General features: G+C 38.1%; 1 protein-coding gene across 5 annotated transcripts in view; it reads right to left on the reverse strand.

The window, feature by feature from the left end:
* Positions 1-16,587, reverse strand: part of ARHGAP10 (Rho GTPase activating protein 10) — a 159,946-nt gene that overhangs the window by 96,683 nt on the left and 46,676 nt on the right. For 4 of the 5 annotated variants that reach the window (XR_006165645.1, XR_006165646.1, XM_042796385.1 and 1 more), the window contains exons 4-5: positions 5,771-5,842; positions 2,343-2,444 (exon numbers count right to left, since the gene is read on the reverse strand). Coding sequence is in view for 3 of the 5 variants with exons in the window: in XM_042796385.1 (XP_042652319.1) it covers positions 2,343-2,444; positions 5,771-5,842 (174 nt within the window). In the remaining 2 variants the exon portion in view is untranslated. The remainder of the gene's footprint in view (positions 1-2,342; positions 2,445-5,770; positions 5,843-16,587) is intronic. The other variant, XM_042796386.1, reaches the window with a different exon arrangement.

Genomic DNA, 16,587 nt, shown 5'->3' on the forward strand with positions numbered 1-16,587 from the left:
CATCTGATAATATCACATGTTTCTACACTAAATTACAAAAGGGAATGGAGAAAGGGTTAGGTGAAAGGACAAGACTTCCTATCATACACTCTCTCTTAAATACTGAGACTACATCCTTCAGGCAGAACAGTGACTGCTATGCTTTAAGAGGATAAATCAAATTAGCTTTAAGACAGTTTTGCCTTAAGACAGGCTTTGCTTTGCTGCTCTGTGCTAGAAACCTGTCAGCAGTTAAAGGGGCATAACAACAAATGCTATTAAAAAAATAAAGCACTGATATGCACATCAGTAAGAAAACAGGTTTCAAAATGCCAAGCCATTGTGATGCATTCTATAAAACATGCAACACAGGAATTGTTTAAGTTGGAAGCAAAGCTTCTAATGATACATACATGTACTGAAGGGTAGCCACAGAAAAAGACTAAGTGGTTCTACTAGGACATCTGGCTAATTGATAGTAAGACTGCACTATATACACCAAAGCCCCACATACACCCATTTCTATCTCAGTTCTTTGGTTTTTGTTTTTTTATTGTTTTGGTTGCCTTCCCTCCCTCCCCCCAAGAATACAATACCCAACACATCCATTTTATCAATTCCTCTTAATTCCCCTGTAAATAAATTATCACTTCTCTCCTCAGTTTTCTGTGGCATGAGCTTCCCCGTGCACCCAGCAAGTTCACTCTCTTGCACTGTACTTTGTGTAGTGTCAAAGAAATAGTGAAATAACACACACACCATGGCTCGGTGAAATTTCAGGAGTACCCTTCCACTAAGAGAGTCAAAGACTAGGTCAATGTAAGACACGCTCCACAACGTGGCATGTTTTGCAACAAATTTTAGTCATATTTATACCTGCATCCCTTATTTACTCCAGTGAGAAACTGAGACAACTAGCCATGTATAATACTAAATTAGGAAGCTCCCGTACAATTATATATACCTATTTTCTAAGCTTGCGTAAGAAAATTTTACCTATTTACACTGACAATATGCTGCTAGTCTTTTTTTTAATTGCTCACACATTTGTACTCCAAAATCAAATGCACAAATGAAAGCACATGACTGAAGAATTCCAGAATTTTTGGTTCATGAAACTTTGAAAGACATTTAAAACAATTCTATTTGCTCATTCTAGTTTTCACACATGCTTTAAAACTTCAGACTGTATTTGGTACAGCTTCAAAATGCCTCTTGCAGGCATTTTGTATTTTTCCATTGAGGTCAGGTCTCATTTCAGACTTTGAAATATGGTTCTCAATATCATCAAGTAAGAAATCATAATTAATACTCTTTCATTTCTGCGTGAAGTTCTTTGGCAGCTGATCAGTTTGATGAAAGCACAGGTCCTGACACATGAGCAACGCCCATTAACTTCACCAGGACAACTCAACTCGCCAAAAGACACTGTTTATGCATGTGAGGGCCTATGTTCCAAATACAGCATGGAGAAGTAACATCCTAATAAAACTCAAGATCAGTTAGAGTTCTTAAATTGCTAGCTAACTTGTCAGTTAAATTAACCATTTTTTATGAAAAATGGCATAGATTATTTGCAGTGGGGTAGAGAGCAGGTAGAACAGTTACCTCTGAGGAAAACATTAAGTGTTTAACGATACAAGGTATCAATAGACTAAGCAGTAATAACTCTGACATAATTCTATTTCCCTGAAAAAAAATCCTTCTGCCTACAGCAAGTCTCTACAAGATTCCTCTGCTCTCTTCTCATGTACTATTTGCTGTTGCTCCTGGAATAAAGGCTATTACAAATAAGGATAATGATAATAAACCCACAGGGACAGAAGGAATGACAGGCAAAATGGATCTGGTTTTAAGTTATAAATTGTCAAACTTTTTTATAGCATTATTTGAAAAAAACAGATATGCAAAACCAAACCTGAGAAAGAAAGAAAAAAAAAAAAAAAAAAAAAAAAAAAAACACAGCACAAAAACACTGCCTTCAAGAATACGAGTTTTGCTGTATTTTGCATTAAGCATTAACACAAGACATTTAGTCAATACATATAATGCAATATAAATTACTTATATGGTAAAGCCTTGTAAGAAATACACTTTTTCACAATGTATTTGCACTTTGCTATTCCCTTAACTATATAAAAAATTAACATGATGTTCAGTGCTTCATACACACACCAACTAAAACCAATTCAGAAAATGGTAGTGGTACACCACTAAGTTCAGGAAATACTGCTTTTGTCACCAGTCTTTCCAGTTGACAGAAATTTTTATTCTACCACTATGAATCCTGATTCTGCATTTGCATAAAATATATTTACCTACTAAAAAGCCTTTAGCTTGCATTAAAAAAAAGGCAACAATACCTCTTGTAATTGTAGCTCTTTCTTCTTAGCTGATAAATTCAAATGCTTTTCTAATAAACTGTAGTTTTTCTCTGTCTCTTTATCAAACTTCTTCTTTTCCTCCTAGACACAGAAACAAAGTAACACTCACTTATACATGAAAATGAAAAGCCTTGTTCTTCCTTCTATTAAAAATCTACTTAATCAGAAACAAAGAGAAACTATCATAGCTCCAATAACTAAGGAAAAGTATGCTTCCAACTCATTTTTAAAATTAATTTAAAGGCTTTGCATCAATATGCTGAAGCTTACCACATGAATGGTTATATCTTCTAAGTTAAAAAAGACCAAAAAAACCCCTTATTGATTTATTGCATTTTTCATTATTTTCAGGGATCATCCACACCATCTTATTTTTGAACAGATGACTTCAAGGGAAATAGCAGTTTCACTGAAGAAAATAACTTTCTATAATTGACAGGGGAAAAGTTCCAACAGTTCCACAGTTCAAAACCCAAAGCAAATACAACTCCATTTTCCATAAGATTTCCTGATTTTAAAGCCATACAAAGACCTCTGTGCTGAATTCCTGCTCCTACCAGACTGCTGTTGTGCCCATAAAAAAAAAAAGAAAAAAAAAAAAAAGAGTTTTTAAAATACAGGAAAATTTCCATAAAACAAAAAATCATGCCAGCAAAAGAGAAACTCTCACAGACACATATGAATATCATTTGCATGTGCAAATCCATTTCTCTGACCATCAAAAGCAATGAATTGGAAGAGGGACAGCCATTAAGTGCCCCTATGAAATCTGAGTTCTTGGATCCAATTTAGTAGAAGACGTTGTAAAACAACCCTTTAGTTTCCTCAGTTCTAGTTCCCCAACTGTGTGTTAAGATGAGAAATCAGTATTGATGAAACCAACCAACCAGTTTTGAAGCTATTTTTAGTATAATTAATTGCAGTTGAAAATAATCTAAAGTAAGTATTTAATTAATAGCAGTTGAACATAATCTGAAATACGTAAAATAAAGTATTTAATTATATATTCAAGAACTGATAGATTTACTCATCAGAAATATAGCAGTTCGATTAAAATATTTTTCCATCGTGTATCAATTTGGAATTTCATTTAAATGTATTCTACCCAACTTACTGGTTAGACTGTGCAGACATGCTCATTTTTTTTTCTCTTTACCTTTCATTTTTAATAATACTATATATAAAGTGATACACTACTTTGTTCTCCAAACAACTGGATTCTGAAGATGGCATTCTATTCAAGAGGGGATCTAAGCTGTTTAGGATTGCTTCTCAGCAAGGGTTTTTGCCCAAAATGCTAGCCTTTTCTCCATTATGAGTCTAAGAACTTCCTTTAAAAAAAGCAGCAGACACAGTATTCCCTACCACCTGAGAAACATTAAAATATGCATATGGTATTAGTGTGATTAGAGATAACGTATTAGCATATGGGAAATTAGGAAGAAAGAGAGAGGGGAGAATCTTTGTGTTTACATTAGCAAAATTTCCACTGAGCTGATCAACATCTGAGTGCTGCCAGAAAAGAAAAGAGCGCTACTGCCTTCTAAATAGGCAAAGTCAGAACCTTTACCCATACAGTCTGGGACAAGAGCAGCAATACCTTGTACTAAGGGATAATTCAGTAAGGGTCTCAGTTTCCAGCACTATGGAGCTAAGCTTTTTCTCGTTAAGCCTAAATCAGACCATTATATCAACAGGGGATATTCCAGCCCAAACCAGGACAGATACAGGAAAATCTGAGGCAGCAGATACAACTTTTATTTTGTAATGGTAGAGTGTAAATTTTTCCTAAAGCGAATGCTATACAATGTCCCAGATATATTTCACTCCTAGATGCCATAACTTGGTTTTCTGAGCTAAGCAGCACTGTATTTCCAGTTCAGTTAAGAATATTTGGAGTTAAATATTTTTAGAGGATTTTTATTTGAATGTTACACAATTATGCAAAACTGTTCTATTTAAGGTCGCTGAGAATTCTGTCCAACAAAATGGCCAATACGAGCTTCAGCTTCACAGACACAGTATTCAAGGACACAAGGGAAGAAACATCCATTCAAACAAAATGTGAGATGTAGACTGTGTGAATGTAACTTGTCATGTTAGAAACATCAGCGACAGAATTTTAACTAGTAAATGAGTGAAGATCATGAGATAATTTAAAGTATTAGGACTTCCTGGCCCCAAAATTACAATGTTCTTTAAGACCAAAAATACCATTGAAATACTCCATTAATTACAGCTGCTTCTATGACAATAGGTTACATTTAGAACGAACTCCCTTATTCCTTGAAGGACTCCTGATATTACAAACCAAGTTTTTATTGTATGTTGGTTAGGACGTCTGATATACTTCTTAGAAGTCCATAAATTTACACAAAGCTCATTGTAGTACTGAACTGTAATGATTTATGATCAACAGAGCATTTTCCATTCACGAACAGTGAAATCATATGCAGAATATGTTAATCATTCCTGCTAAAGCCAAAATGTATAGTGCTCTTGTAACTGAAACATTATCTTAGCTATTAAATATCCCTGCTGATGAAGGCATGAAATTATAAAATAAAACATCTGCAGAGTGGTAGCTTAAAAATTTATTAATTGAGTTTTGGAACAGAAAACTGTGAAACTGCATTAAATAGCTAGGTTTGGGGTTGGGGTGTTTTGTTTTGGTTTGGTTTTTTTTGGTGGTGGTGGCAGCTTTTTCTTTTGAATAAGCATTTATATTTCTCACTGAAAGAAGGAAGGTAGAAAGAAGTCAGATTTGCCCTTATTACTTTTATCCAAAGCTAGTCTGTATTTAATAAATTAAGTTTACTTTGCCTTTTTTTTTTTTTTTTTTAATATACACAACAGAGTGACAATCTTAGAAATTACTGAACAATTTCACCAAAAAAAATACTTGGAATGAGATCTTGTCTTTAGCCTCTCCATCCCTATTTTTTTCCACTCATACAAAGGCAATGAGTTACTTACTCAAAACAAAACAAAAAAATCAAGTAAAGGCAATTTTCACTTAGCAGGTTGGAAAAATGCTGTTAAAAGCATATGAATGATGGAGTTAATATTTTTTCAGCCTTTGACCGTGCAACTGCAAGCAAATACAAAAGAGAACAGGGTTATCTATGAGGAAGCGGGGCAAGCTGTTAGAAGGATTGCTCCTATTCTAGCCACAAGAGATAAGAGAGGGGGAGGAGAGAAGGAACGGAAAAGACACATTCTTCTCTTCTTGAAACATACTTTCCATTTGTTTCTGAAGCAAGTTCTCAAAGTAGGAAAAAAAAAAAAAAGTGTGAATACATGAAATATAAACAACAGTATCTCTCTGCCAAATACATGTCATTACTGTAATGCTATCCAAGTAGAGAAATTAAACAAACTTATCATAAAGGCAACAAGGGACAAACCTTTACAGCTCCTAGCTGCTCTTTCCTAAATCTTTCCAAAGGTTTGATCAGAGTTTCAGTAACACTGAGGGCCTAAAAAAAAAAAAAAAAAAAAAAAAAAAAAAGCATGGTTTAGGTTTCTGTAGCCAGACTGACAAGTTACTTAGTATCAGCAATAAAAAGAAAAAAGCAAGCCAGCTCTGAGGTAAAATAAAGGAGAAGCATGCCAGTTAGGAGTCGTAAATCCTAACCCCCCAAAAAATCACATCTCTGGGTTCATTCAAGCTTTCAAAATTTCTATCCCTTATTTCAATCCACTGTCAGGAAAAATCATCTATAAAACAAATGCAGAAATTTCAGAAATTTACAGGCTGCAGCCAAACTGCAACTGCTTTATTTGTGCCAGTCCCGTAGATCAGGTTGATGGCCTCAATGACTGAACACCAGAATAAGACACTGGACAATTTTTTTTTATTTGGGGACACAAAAATTTCTGCAACAAGAAACACTACAAACAAATGCAGAATAGGCTACTGAGTAACAAATAATAATCTTTTAACACAGTGAAATTCATTAGGTATTGATATATATAGATGTCAAAATATTTACATTTAAGTACATTAAGAAAACCTTACATTAACGTAAGTTATAAAATCAGGATGCTCAAAGTCAAGAAACAAGAGGTTTAAGTTGACAGGGTGAGCATCCACCAGTGCACTTATGATAAACATCCTCATAGTCATACTAAAGAGAAAGAAAAAGGACACAGTATGTCATTATAAACCATAAAACTGTAGCTTACTAGATCTGGCCAGCAAACACAGTTTCCAGTTCACATGAAATGTCACCAGAGAAGGAGAGTGGTTGGATTTGGGGCAAAAAAAAAAAAAGACTCAAAACTTTTAAAATGTTTGAAATTTCAGCAAAAGTTGGAACTTCTTGATTTCAACAGCAACACGGAGAAGATGACAGGAGTGTTGGTTGGAGGTGTGGAGGAGCAGGTGGGACCCTTTTGGTCTGTCGCGGACCAGGCTTAGCACAGCCACGGGGCTGAACTGCCAGGAGCCCAGGCAGATCCCGCTGGAAGCCCACCTCAGATACAACAGAAGGCTGTCTCTCTCCCCACATTCCACCCCCAAAGCGTGAAAAGCTTCAGATAAAACATTACAGGCTTAAACCAGCCTTCTGGAACACTTCTGAAGAGCTCTTACCATAACGCACAAGAGGGATGTATTAGAGATCTAGCACAACAAATCTGAACTGGGCTGTCTGCTCCCACCCACCCCTGGAGCCATGCAGGGATTCCTGTGGGAGTCATCCTGCCAATTCACCTTAACCAGATCGATCCAGGTTTTTAAACAGCCACGGCAGCATGCTAACCTATGTAGTCAACTGGAAACCCAAATATCTGGCAAGTCTGGGCCAAACTGCGTGTCGTGCCGTCATTCATACAGCAGATATTTCCTAACTTCAGAGCACGTGTTCTTGGGGCCCAAACTTGTTCTTTCTGCATCCATTTCCTGATTCTGCCAAAAACTCTTAAAGCACCCTTTGGTGCACCCCTGGTGGGAGCAATGGAAAAAGAAAACCTCACAATCCTGTCTTTCAAAAGCTTACAGCAGCACCGGGCTAACCACGACACAGGAGGCCCCTGTGTCAAGCTGGAGGGTGGGGGGACAGAGCAACTTCTGCCATGTCTCCAACCCAGCAAGGAGATATCCCGAAGAGTTTATCCCAAGGCTTTAGGAATGCTCTTGGTGGCTGGAGAACCATTTGTTCCCTGAGCTGCTTCCACTCCCACCAAAAGAGAGCCACGGCAAATGCCCCAAACAGGACGTGAACTGTGGCTCTAGGAACTACTCAAGCAGTTACCAGGAGTCTCCAGGACAGTTTTTAAGGATATTCAGGCTTGTCAAATTTCGTCAGGCCCCCAAAACATCCCTGAAAATTCTTAGGGGCTGAAAGGAAACAGTAATTTGGATTTATAATGGAATCAAGCACCGGAAATAGTTTACTGGGACATAGCAGAAGCCCCTGAGGACTAAAGGATCTCTCCTTGCTGACTGCAAGAATTCTCATAAGTCAGAGTGGAAAATTGCTCACGGAAATCACAGAATAGTCCTACTCCAGAAAACTTCAAGAAGTTTAAATTGGTTCTGCCAGTTTCCTCAATACTGGCAAAGTGGGGGAGAAAGCTATGAGGCCTCCTCAGAGCAAAACCCAGGGTGATGCTAGCTGCCAGAAGGAGAGAGCACCAGTTGAGTGGAATCACCTAAAAGCATTTAAAGGAAGCAACTGAGCACTTAAATGGTCAAAATATTAAAAACAAACATCTAACAAGTTGCTTATTAGTTGTCTGAACTTTTGCATGAAAAAAGTGAAATATAAGATCAACAGGCAGTGAATGTATACTGAACCTGAAGTCTGAGTCAAAGAAAACCATAGCACCTTGATTTAACAGAGAAAGAAGAAACAAAAAACACCCAACCCAAAAACCACACACACAGAAAAGGCTGTGGTTTATAAACCAGCAGGGCTGGCTGCAAATCACTTGGTCTGCTACACTCCTGTGCAGCATTAACCATGGGAACCACTACAGGAATTTGTTTGAAGCAGAAAATAATCTTTAAATCAAAATGGGATGTTCCCTCAGCGACTGCCAACAAACAGATTCCACTGCTGCCAGTGGTATGATATGCCAGTAAGTCTTTCATTAAAAGAAAAAAAAGTCTCCCCTCCTTCCAAAAAAGACATTTCTCCTTTTGCAGAACTTGAACTTTTGTTAATAGATGCCTCTCCAGAACAATTTTGCCTGCCATACGGGTACTTATGATTTGTCACACCCTTTGCTTTCTGTATCTGGATTAAAGAACAGGGTTTGAGCATTTCTTAAAGTGGGATTTTGTAGATCTTCGGTCATTCTCATGGAGCATCATGCCAGGCCCATATATAAAAATGTAAGAGGAATACTTCCTCCTCCCTGAAATGATCACGTACATGAATTTATATGTGTATAAACAGAAACAGTCAATTGTGACACGACTGGTAAATCTAACAGTGATTTATAGAGCTATTCTTCTAACTAGCAGAAATAAAAATGAAATTCATAATTAAAACATGCAAAATAGTAGATTAAATAGGGAGGCATTCACACTGTTTTCCAATACTTAGAATCCAGTGCTTGTCATGAAAAACTACAAAAATATGTGTACTTACTTACAAAATGAAAACATTATTTACACCGCCATTCATTGTTAACTTTATTTATAACTTAGGAACTCAAAATAACATTTTTTTTTATTTTATTTTTTTAAACCATGTATAACAGATCAGTAAACACCCATTAAAAAAAAAAAAAAAAAAGGTAAAATTGTGCCAATATAAAGAAATAAGCTAAGGATCCCTTAAATAATATTTGTCATTATCACTTGCACCTTCCTTAAGAACTAAGACCATGTTAAAATATAAAATTTCCAAGAAAAGCTACAAAGTTACCTTCTCTGCTCAGGCAGAGAAGCTGTACAGAACGGTGATCAGCCTGACTTTTCCAGCTCCATATTCTTCAAAATAAACAAGTACAAGTTGTAGATAAAGGGGCTCAAACCAAGATTCCCTAGAGCAGCCCACAAAGGCTAAATCCATTAACAAGTGTGTTTACAGCTGTTTACTACTTCATCAGTCAAATCAAAAAGATCCAGCAGGTAACCTGCCAGTCCATAAGATGACTCCGTTTAGCCTGTCACTTCTTCCGAGAAGGTAGGAGTATAGCTGCTTAGGAAGAAACTGCTTCCCCCAACACCTCCTCCTATGCACTGTAACCTGACAGACAGCACCATCCACCAGCATCCAACGCTCCTCACACTTCTTCACCATCCTGCATTAGGCTGGAGCAGTCTCTCTAAATTCCCACTTCCCTTGCAGGCACACCTCGGCTTGTCCTGCGCAGGAGGAAGGCTGCTTGCGTGGGCTGTTAAAGAGTTTCAACCCACTAGAGCTGTCCCAAAAGCTCAGTCCAGCCCCTATGGCTCAGAAGGCTAGACCAATAATCAAAGTTTATTTTGCTTATTAGACGAATACAGCAGTGGCCTCCCAGCTTTCATCCTAAAAATGTCCTTAGACTTCAGCTTTTAGTGGAAGAACTGGAAATTAGACATTGTTCATCAACAACTCTGGTGATGAGATGAATACGTATGCCGACTCTGCTCTGTTCTGAATCTGAGCATTCTCCCATACAAGACAGGTTTACTGAAAAAGAAGCAGCCATAAACATACACCTTGCTGCAGGCTGCACAGCGACACAAGAGAACCAAGATCCCAATTCTCATCCCAGGAACTGGAATGCAGATTAGATGCCAAACAGAAAAGAGGGTTTTAAGTTTCCCAGTGCAGCGACTGGAGAGATTTATTTGCAGACAGGGGCAGGATTGTTTCTCCCCTCAACAACGCAAGGACAGAGGCCACTGGTTAGAGCTCATGAAACTGAGCAAGGGTCAATGAAACTAGATCTGCGTAGGAAGTTTTGCCCTGCTGAATGCAACAGAAAACACAGAAAGGAAGACATACCTCACAGTGATTCAGTAACAAAGTAGTTAGCAATGCTGCTAAACAAATTTACTTTCTAACAAAGAAATTTACTACCTACAGTTGCACTTCTGCTTACAGAGGCTATAGCTCTTCTGTGTTTTTCCTAAAAAATGACAATGTTCACCCTAGTAAAAAAGTTGATTCTGATACTTCCAATGTTGGGGGAGGAGGAAATGTGTAAAAATAGGGGGTTTCCTTCAAAAAGCCTTTCCTCATTCACATACTGAAATTTCTCAAAGCATTAAGATCTATGCCTGAAACTGTATTATAGAACTTCGCAGACACAATTCCACTACTGAAGACATCAGATGTTACTTGTGAAACCTTAATCTCTATTCTTTCTTTTCCCGTGAGAACATGATTTGCTTTTACACGAATGTGCTCCCAGTTAGTTGCACAGCCAGCTTCCACGCCAGCGTGCCTGTAGATAAATGGCATATCTCTCTCTAACCATTTCTCAGCACCAGTTTTGTATTTAACTGGAACACTGATTGCAGTCAGCACAACCCACACCCAAAACTCGTCTGTTTTCAGATGCAAGCTTTCTTCTTGCAAAAGCATCTAGATTTTTTCACTGCTCTAAAGCTTTCCCTGGAGCTTTAAAATCTTAAATAATGAAAGGCCCTCACCCACACATTAGGACTACAAACATGGGTGGTAGAGTTTTTTGTTTTTTAGAAGGACTGGAATCTACAGACGAAAGGATTGTGAAAGGGGTCTCATAGCACATTGATACTTGTGTGTCTGCACATGTGCAGAAGTTCAAAAAGGAAGTGAAGGTCATCTGCTGTGGAGGAAGCCATGTGGTAACAAAAGACTCAGGCAAGCAGATATATCTGCATACTTGTCTTAGAGGCAATCTATTTTGTATGCTTTTGAGATGCAAGGAGGCACGTGTAATGAAACAAATCACCTTCTTAGGTGTTTCAGAAAACTAGCCCTAGGGTTTGATAAGACAATGAAGTTTTCTCAAATTGTCCCAAGTTGAATTTCTTAGACCACTGGTCCACTGCCCCACTAGCCACAATAGAGACAGATTCCCATGCTCTGCACTTTCTAGGTCTTTTAAAAACAGGAGTCTTGGCTTACAGCAAATATAATAGCAGGACTCCGAGTCCCCCCTTCTAGTCTAGGTTATTTCCCATTCAGTCAAAGTTTATGCCTGATCTAAGGGACAGACAGCTAAAAATGCCTCCTATGGCCCATCTGCTATGCTGTGCTCTGCTCTGAAAGATTGTTTGTATTGATTCACCTGCCATGAAACTGCTTGCCTCAAAAATTAAATTGATATTATAAGCAAACAATAAATTCTTTCATTTTTAAAAAAAAAGAGAAATCAATTAGACGGTGCTTTTTATTAAAGGTTACTTATTTAAAGCTATTTAATAGTCCTGGCTTTGGAATAACTTTATTCTTATGAAACACATTCCATGAATAAGAGAAAAACACTACAAAGCCATAAACTGAAACAGTAAAAGAAAGAGAGAGAGGGACGGAGTTTCACAAAGAGCAACAAATCAGCTTTTCCCCATCTGAAGTGGAGGAAAGCTGTGGATAACTATTCCAAAGAAAGACCTTCCCTTAGCAAACGCAATACGCAAGACCTGAGCAGCGTGACAGGCCAGAGCATCAGTCTGGTTCTCATGCAACCAGAGAAACACTTTCAGTCCATGCTTTGAAATCAGTGGTTGTACAAAGACCTTGACAAAGTGAAAAGGCTGCTCAGGAAAAGAAATAGCATAATGCCCATTTTCTTCATGCATGGCAAAGCTCATCGCTGAGCAAAAAGATGCCACTGAAAGGCAAGGAATCCAACAGCGAACAACAGCTTCAGTGTTCAGTCAAGAATGAACTGGTCGATTATGGTCAGCGCTGTCCTCCACAAGAAACAGTGGTGTTATTAACAACCAGCAAAATCCAAACTGGTGACAGTTTTACAATGCGAATTCCAAACATTTCCCATTGATGAAATAACAGAATGAAAATTCTCTAGTGGGTTATGTTGATGTATGTGAGACCACAAAGTTATCTGGAAGAGGAAGCTAGTGGTAACAGAACTTTTCAACCATATTCACTGCGGTGGGAAGAATGCACCCAGAACTGGCTTTGTAACTTTTTTTTTTATTGTACAGAAAAGTCATCTTTATTTTATAGATTAATATGTACAAGTTCACATGTAACTCACAAAATTTCAGAAGATGGCATAGAATATTAAAAAATAAACAAATAAATCAAATTTCAATGTCAGGAATCACCAAAACAGAGAGAGATGTGCCTGATGTAGTCATAGTTCTGCATTCGTGTTCCATATTCTGAAATTTATATGATTGCCATCTGGCCTCATGCCACACAGAGGAAAAATGAAGCCTGGGCAAGGAGATACAGCAGCAATTGTTCTGCCTGTTTCTAAAACCAGAAAATGTTTTATTAAATTGGACAATTTGCACAAGGAAGAAAAGGCTCCAAGTCCCATGACTAAGAAATGCTGTTTCTGAGAAATTCCGTTTTATCTGTGCCTCTATCTCTGCATCTGAGATGTTCAATATGCCTAATTTTTTAGAAGTAGTCACCACTTATGTATTTTCCACTGTTTTGGCAGATACACTTAGTAGCCTATGCTGTCAGTGGACTTAAAAGTATCTGAACATACAGCATACTACATAATGCCTTGAACTCTTATTGAGCAGATCTTGAATGTATCTTATATCCAAAACTACTGGATATTAAATCAGTGAGTAAACCGATTGCTCCTTCACACAGATTTCTTCAGATTACTGTGATGATCAATTAAGATTTATGAATCCTTAAATACCCAAGTGCAAAGGACCAAAGAAAAGCTGAGAAAATTTAATACTACCATCTTCACATCAGAGTAAGCTAGTGTAAACTAAATACAAAGTCACTGAACAAAAGGTGATAGTAAACTATCAATGAATGCTATGTGTTAAATGAGCACTTAACCTGTAATGTAAGTACTCATGCACTTAAATACTTCATCATAAGAGGTAAGTATAAATAAGTATGTGTACATATTTGCACAGATTATTTAAATTCTACCTTTAACCTGTTGAGTGTATGCCTTTGAACCTAAATAACTTTTTTTTTAGTTTGGGAAACCTCTCGCCCACCCCCTTTTTTTTTTTTCTTTTAAGAGAAAGAAGAGGAGGAAGAAATAATAAAACAGTGACTTCATTGAGATATTCCTTTTAAAATGCATAGAGAAACAGATTCTCATGTTCCTGATATGTGCTGGGAATAATTCTGCTTTTCAGAGAGATGCTATTTTGAATTTGATTCTGACAACCTGGTAAGACTAACTGAGAATGTAAAAAAGAATTTAGAGAGGCCAGGACTGCAAAGATACCTACGGCATAACAACAACTATCCTTTTTTTCTTTTTTTTTCCCCAATAAACTTAAGTTAAAAAACTACTATGTAGCGTCTTTCCTCCAAAGATATCCAGAGGAATAGAACTGTGCCAAAACTGCTGCAGGAACAGAAGAGACCATATCAAAGTAAAACAGCAAGTTTATATCGCCTTGGGAAATGACAGGAATCATAGTAATGTGATTATAATTGTATCAGAAATCATATAGGAAGAGAAATGCGATGGAGTAAAAAGGAAACACACAGGTACTTAGGGATACAGTTAGAAAGACTAAGGCAAAAAACACATTTTATTTGGCAAGAGTCAAAGTAAACCCTAAAGAAAAGGGGTTTCTCATATATATTTCAGAAAACAGAGAGGAAGCTAGCTATAAAACCATTATTTAACTGGAGAGGTAAAACAAATCAACAATTGACTGTAAGACAACAACAGATTTTAATAATATTCAGAGGTAAAAAAAAAATCTCAATTATAGCAAATCATCTAACAAAGTGGGGAAAAAAAACTGATGTTAAAGAGAGTATAAAGAGAGTAAGGATTTCCTAAGAACAATTAGATGTATTCCTACATTATGCAATCGAAGAATCAATTGTTGAGTCAGAAGGGGCTTTGCTTTAGAGTAGTTTAGGAACTCAGCAAAGTGAGCTAAGAGGGTGAGGCAGCAAGGTCCCAGGGGATGGCTGAAGAGCCAACACAACAGCAACTTCAAAGCAAGAAGTGGAGGAGAAAGCAGGAACTGAGAAAGTTACAGACCAGATGTAGCAACTCATACTCTGAGGTCCTGGAACACACTATAGAAATTTAAAAGCTACTTTGGATTTGTTAAGAACAGTATCTAGTTTCCTTTTTGAGATCAGCACAGTAGCTGATCTCCTCAATGAAGTCTCAGATGCTAATGCACATACATTCTCAAAAGTAAAGGTGCCAGTCTGGTCTCGACAAAGAAACCACAGGAAGAATGAGAAAACAACATCCTGGTTGCAAAACTACCCAGAAAAAGACCTGTTCAGCTAAGAGAACATTTCAAGCACCATATAGGAAACAACAGCCAAGTCTCCTGCCTGCTCCAATTTTTAGTAGCAATTTATGAGTGACTTACCAATAACTCCACCACACTAATATAAATGTGGAGTAACATAAAACCAAAAGAAAATGTCACTGCTTTCAGAAAGCAGGATTAAAAATAATTTTGACAAAAAGGGAGATGGTCTAAATTCAGTGTAATTAAATTGATTAAGGAAAAATTTAGATGTAAAACACCACTTTGAAAGGGTAACAGTGAAAATACTCCTCTGAAGGAGAAGTGGTCAGTTTCACTCCATGACTACTGTAAAAAAAGTTCCCAGCTTAAATTGCAGTAAAGGAGACTTAGGATGGATTTCAGGTGAAAAAACAGAATAAACATTGGAGTAAAACTAGAGAAAATCCCTCTCCCTGGAACTTTTTCAAGAATAGGTTAGATCAGCGCTTATCAAGGATCATCCAGGTATGACCCTGACACCCAGTCCCACCTCTGGCAGGGCTGTAGGCAAATGCAACCAACTCCCTGGGTCCTGGCAGGGGAGTAAGCTCACCAAAGAGGGCATGAGACACGGCTAGGCAGGGCCCGAGGGGTTGCTGGACACAGCCGGCAACAGAGAGACCTGAGAAAAGTTACAGACAGTGCCCGGAGGGCTGACCGGGCTTCCTGAGCGGTTAAGGGAGAGTTATGTGAGAACTGCAGAAGCTGCAAAAGGGCAGGACTGGGGACGTCCTGGGAGGGGAAGTAAGCACGGCTAGCACATCGGGGTGACCGCACCACTGAGATTACTGAGGGAGGAGTACAAGCGCTATCAAATTTGGTTTTGAATTAGCAAGACTGGAATCAACGGGAAAGACTAATTAGGGGCAGGCTGCTCATTTGGGAGAAGACTGGGATGGAGGAAGGGAGGTATGAAGGTGGTAAGAAGGCAGGTGAAGGAGGAAAGGGGTAACAACCACAGGGGATCAGTACCTATCAGGAAGCCCTGCGCTGCTCAGCACTGCAGCCTAAAGGAGGGCAGCCAGCAAAGCCTGATGTTCTGAGCCCAGCACAAGAACCAAACCTGCTTCTGCTGTCAGGAGAACTGGGGCTGGGAGGGAGGTTTGGTGCTCTCCCTGACAAGCAGAGGGATGGCTGGGCGGCAGGACCGAGCACCTTAGCATCGCCACCTTGGTGCTTGTTCATCTCCAACCTTTTCCTGCTCGCCTTATGAAGTTCCCTTTCATCCCTTCCACAACACTTTTGTAATGTCAAAGAGCAGAACGTCTTATGACTCCACTTGACCTTAACACAAAAATAAGTTCCAGAACATTCACAGGGACAAAGCAACCTATTTTTTATCTGACCTGGGGAATGTCACCACGCTATGGTGCTACGGAAAAACGTGATTTGTATTTGTATCAGCCACTCCGTATTAGTTTTGGTTAAATGTTTGGATTAATGCCAACTCCCCTTTTCAGAATCAACTAAATCCTTTGACAGCTGGGATATAATTTCTGCAGCCTTTGAAGGAGATGGGAGAAATAGTAAAAGCACAAAGTACAAGACTCCAACGTTTGACCGAAATTATTAAATATCCACCAAATAAATATCCACCGGAAAATTATAACCGAACAAGTAAATTTATGGTAAACACTAATAGAAATTTTTATGGACTCTGGATTTACCACAAGCAGTAATTTCAGAAAACCGTGAAAAGTGTAGGTGATGAGTAATTAATTTCAGCTTAGAATGTATCTGAAATGCAAATTTGTGTCATTTACAATATGGTTGTGAAAAAAAGAACTCTCCTCAAATATCTAAAAATTAAAATGCACAGCAATATCTGAAATGTCCTCAATTCTA

Source organism: Tyto alba, unplaced genomic scaffold (genome assembly GCF_018691265.1).
Source record: "Tyto alba isolate M040663 unplaced genomic scaffold, T.alba_DEE_v4.0 Super-Scaffold_23, whole genome shotgun sequence".
Taxonomy (NCBI): Eukaryota; Metazoa; Chordata; class Aves; order Strigiformes; family Tytonidae; genus Tyto; species Tyto alba.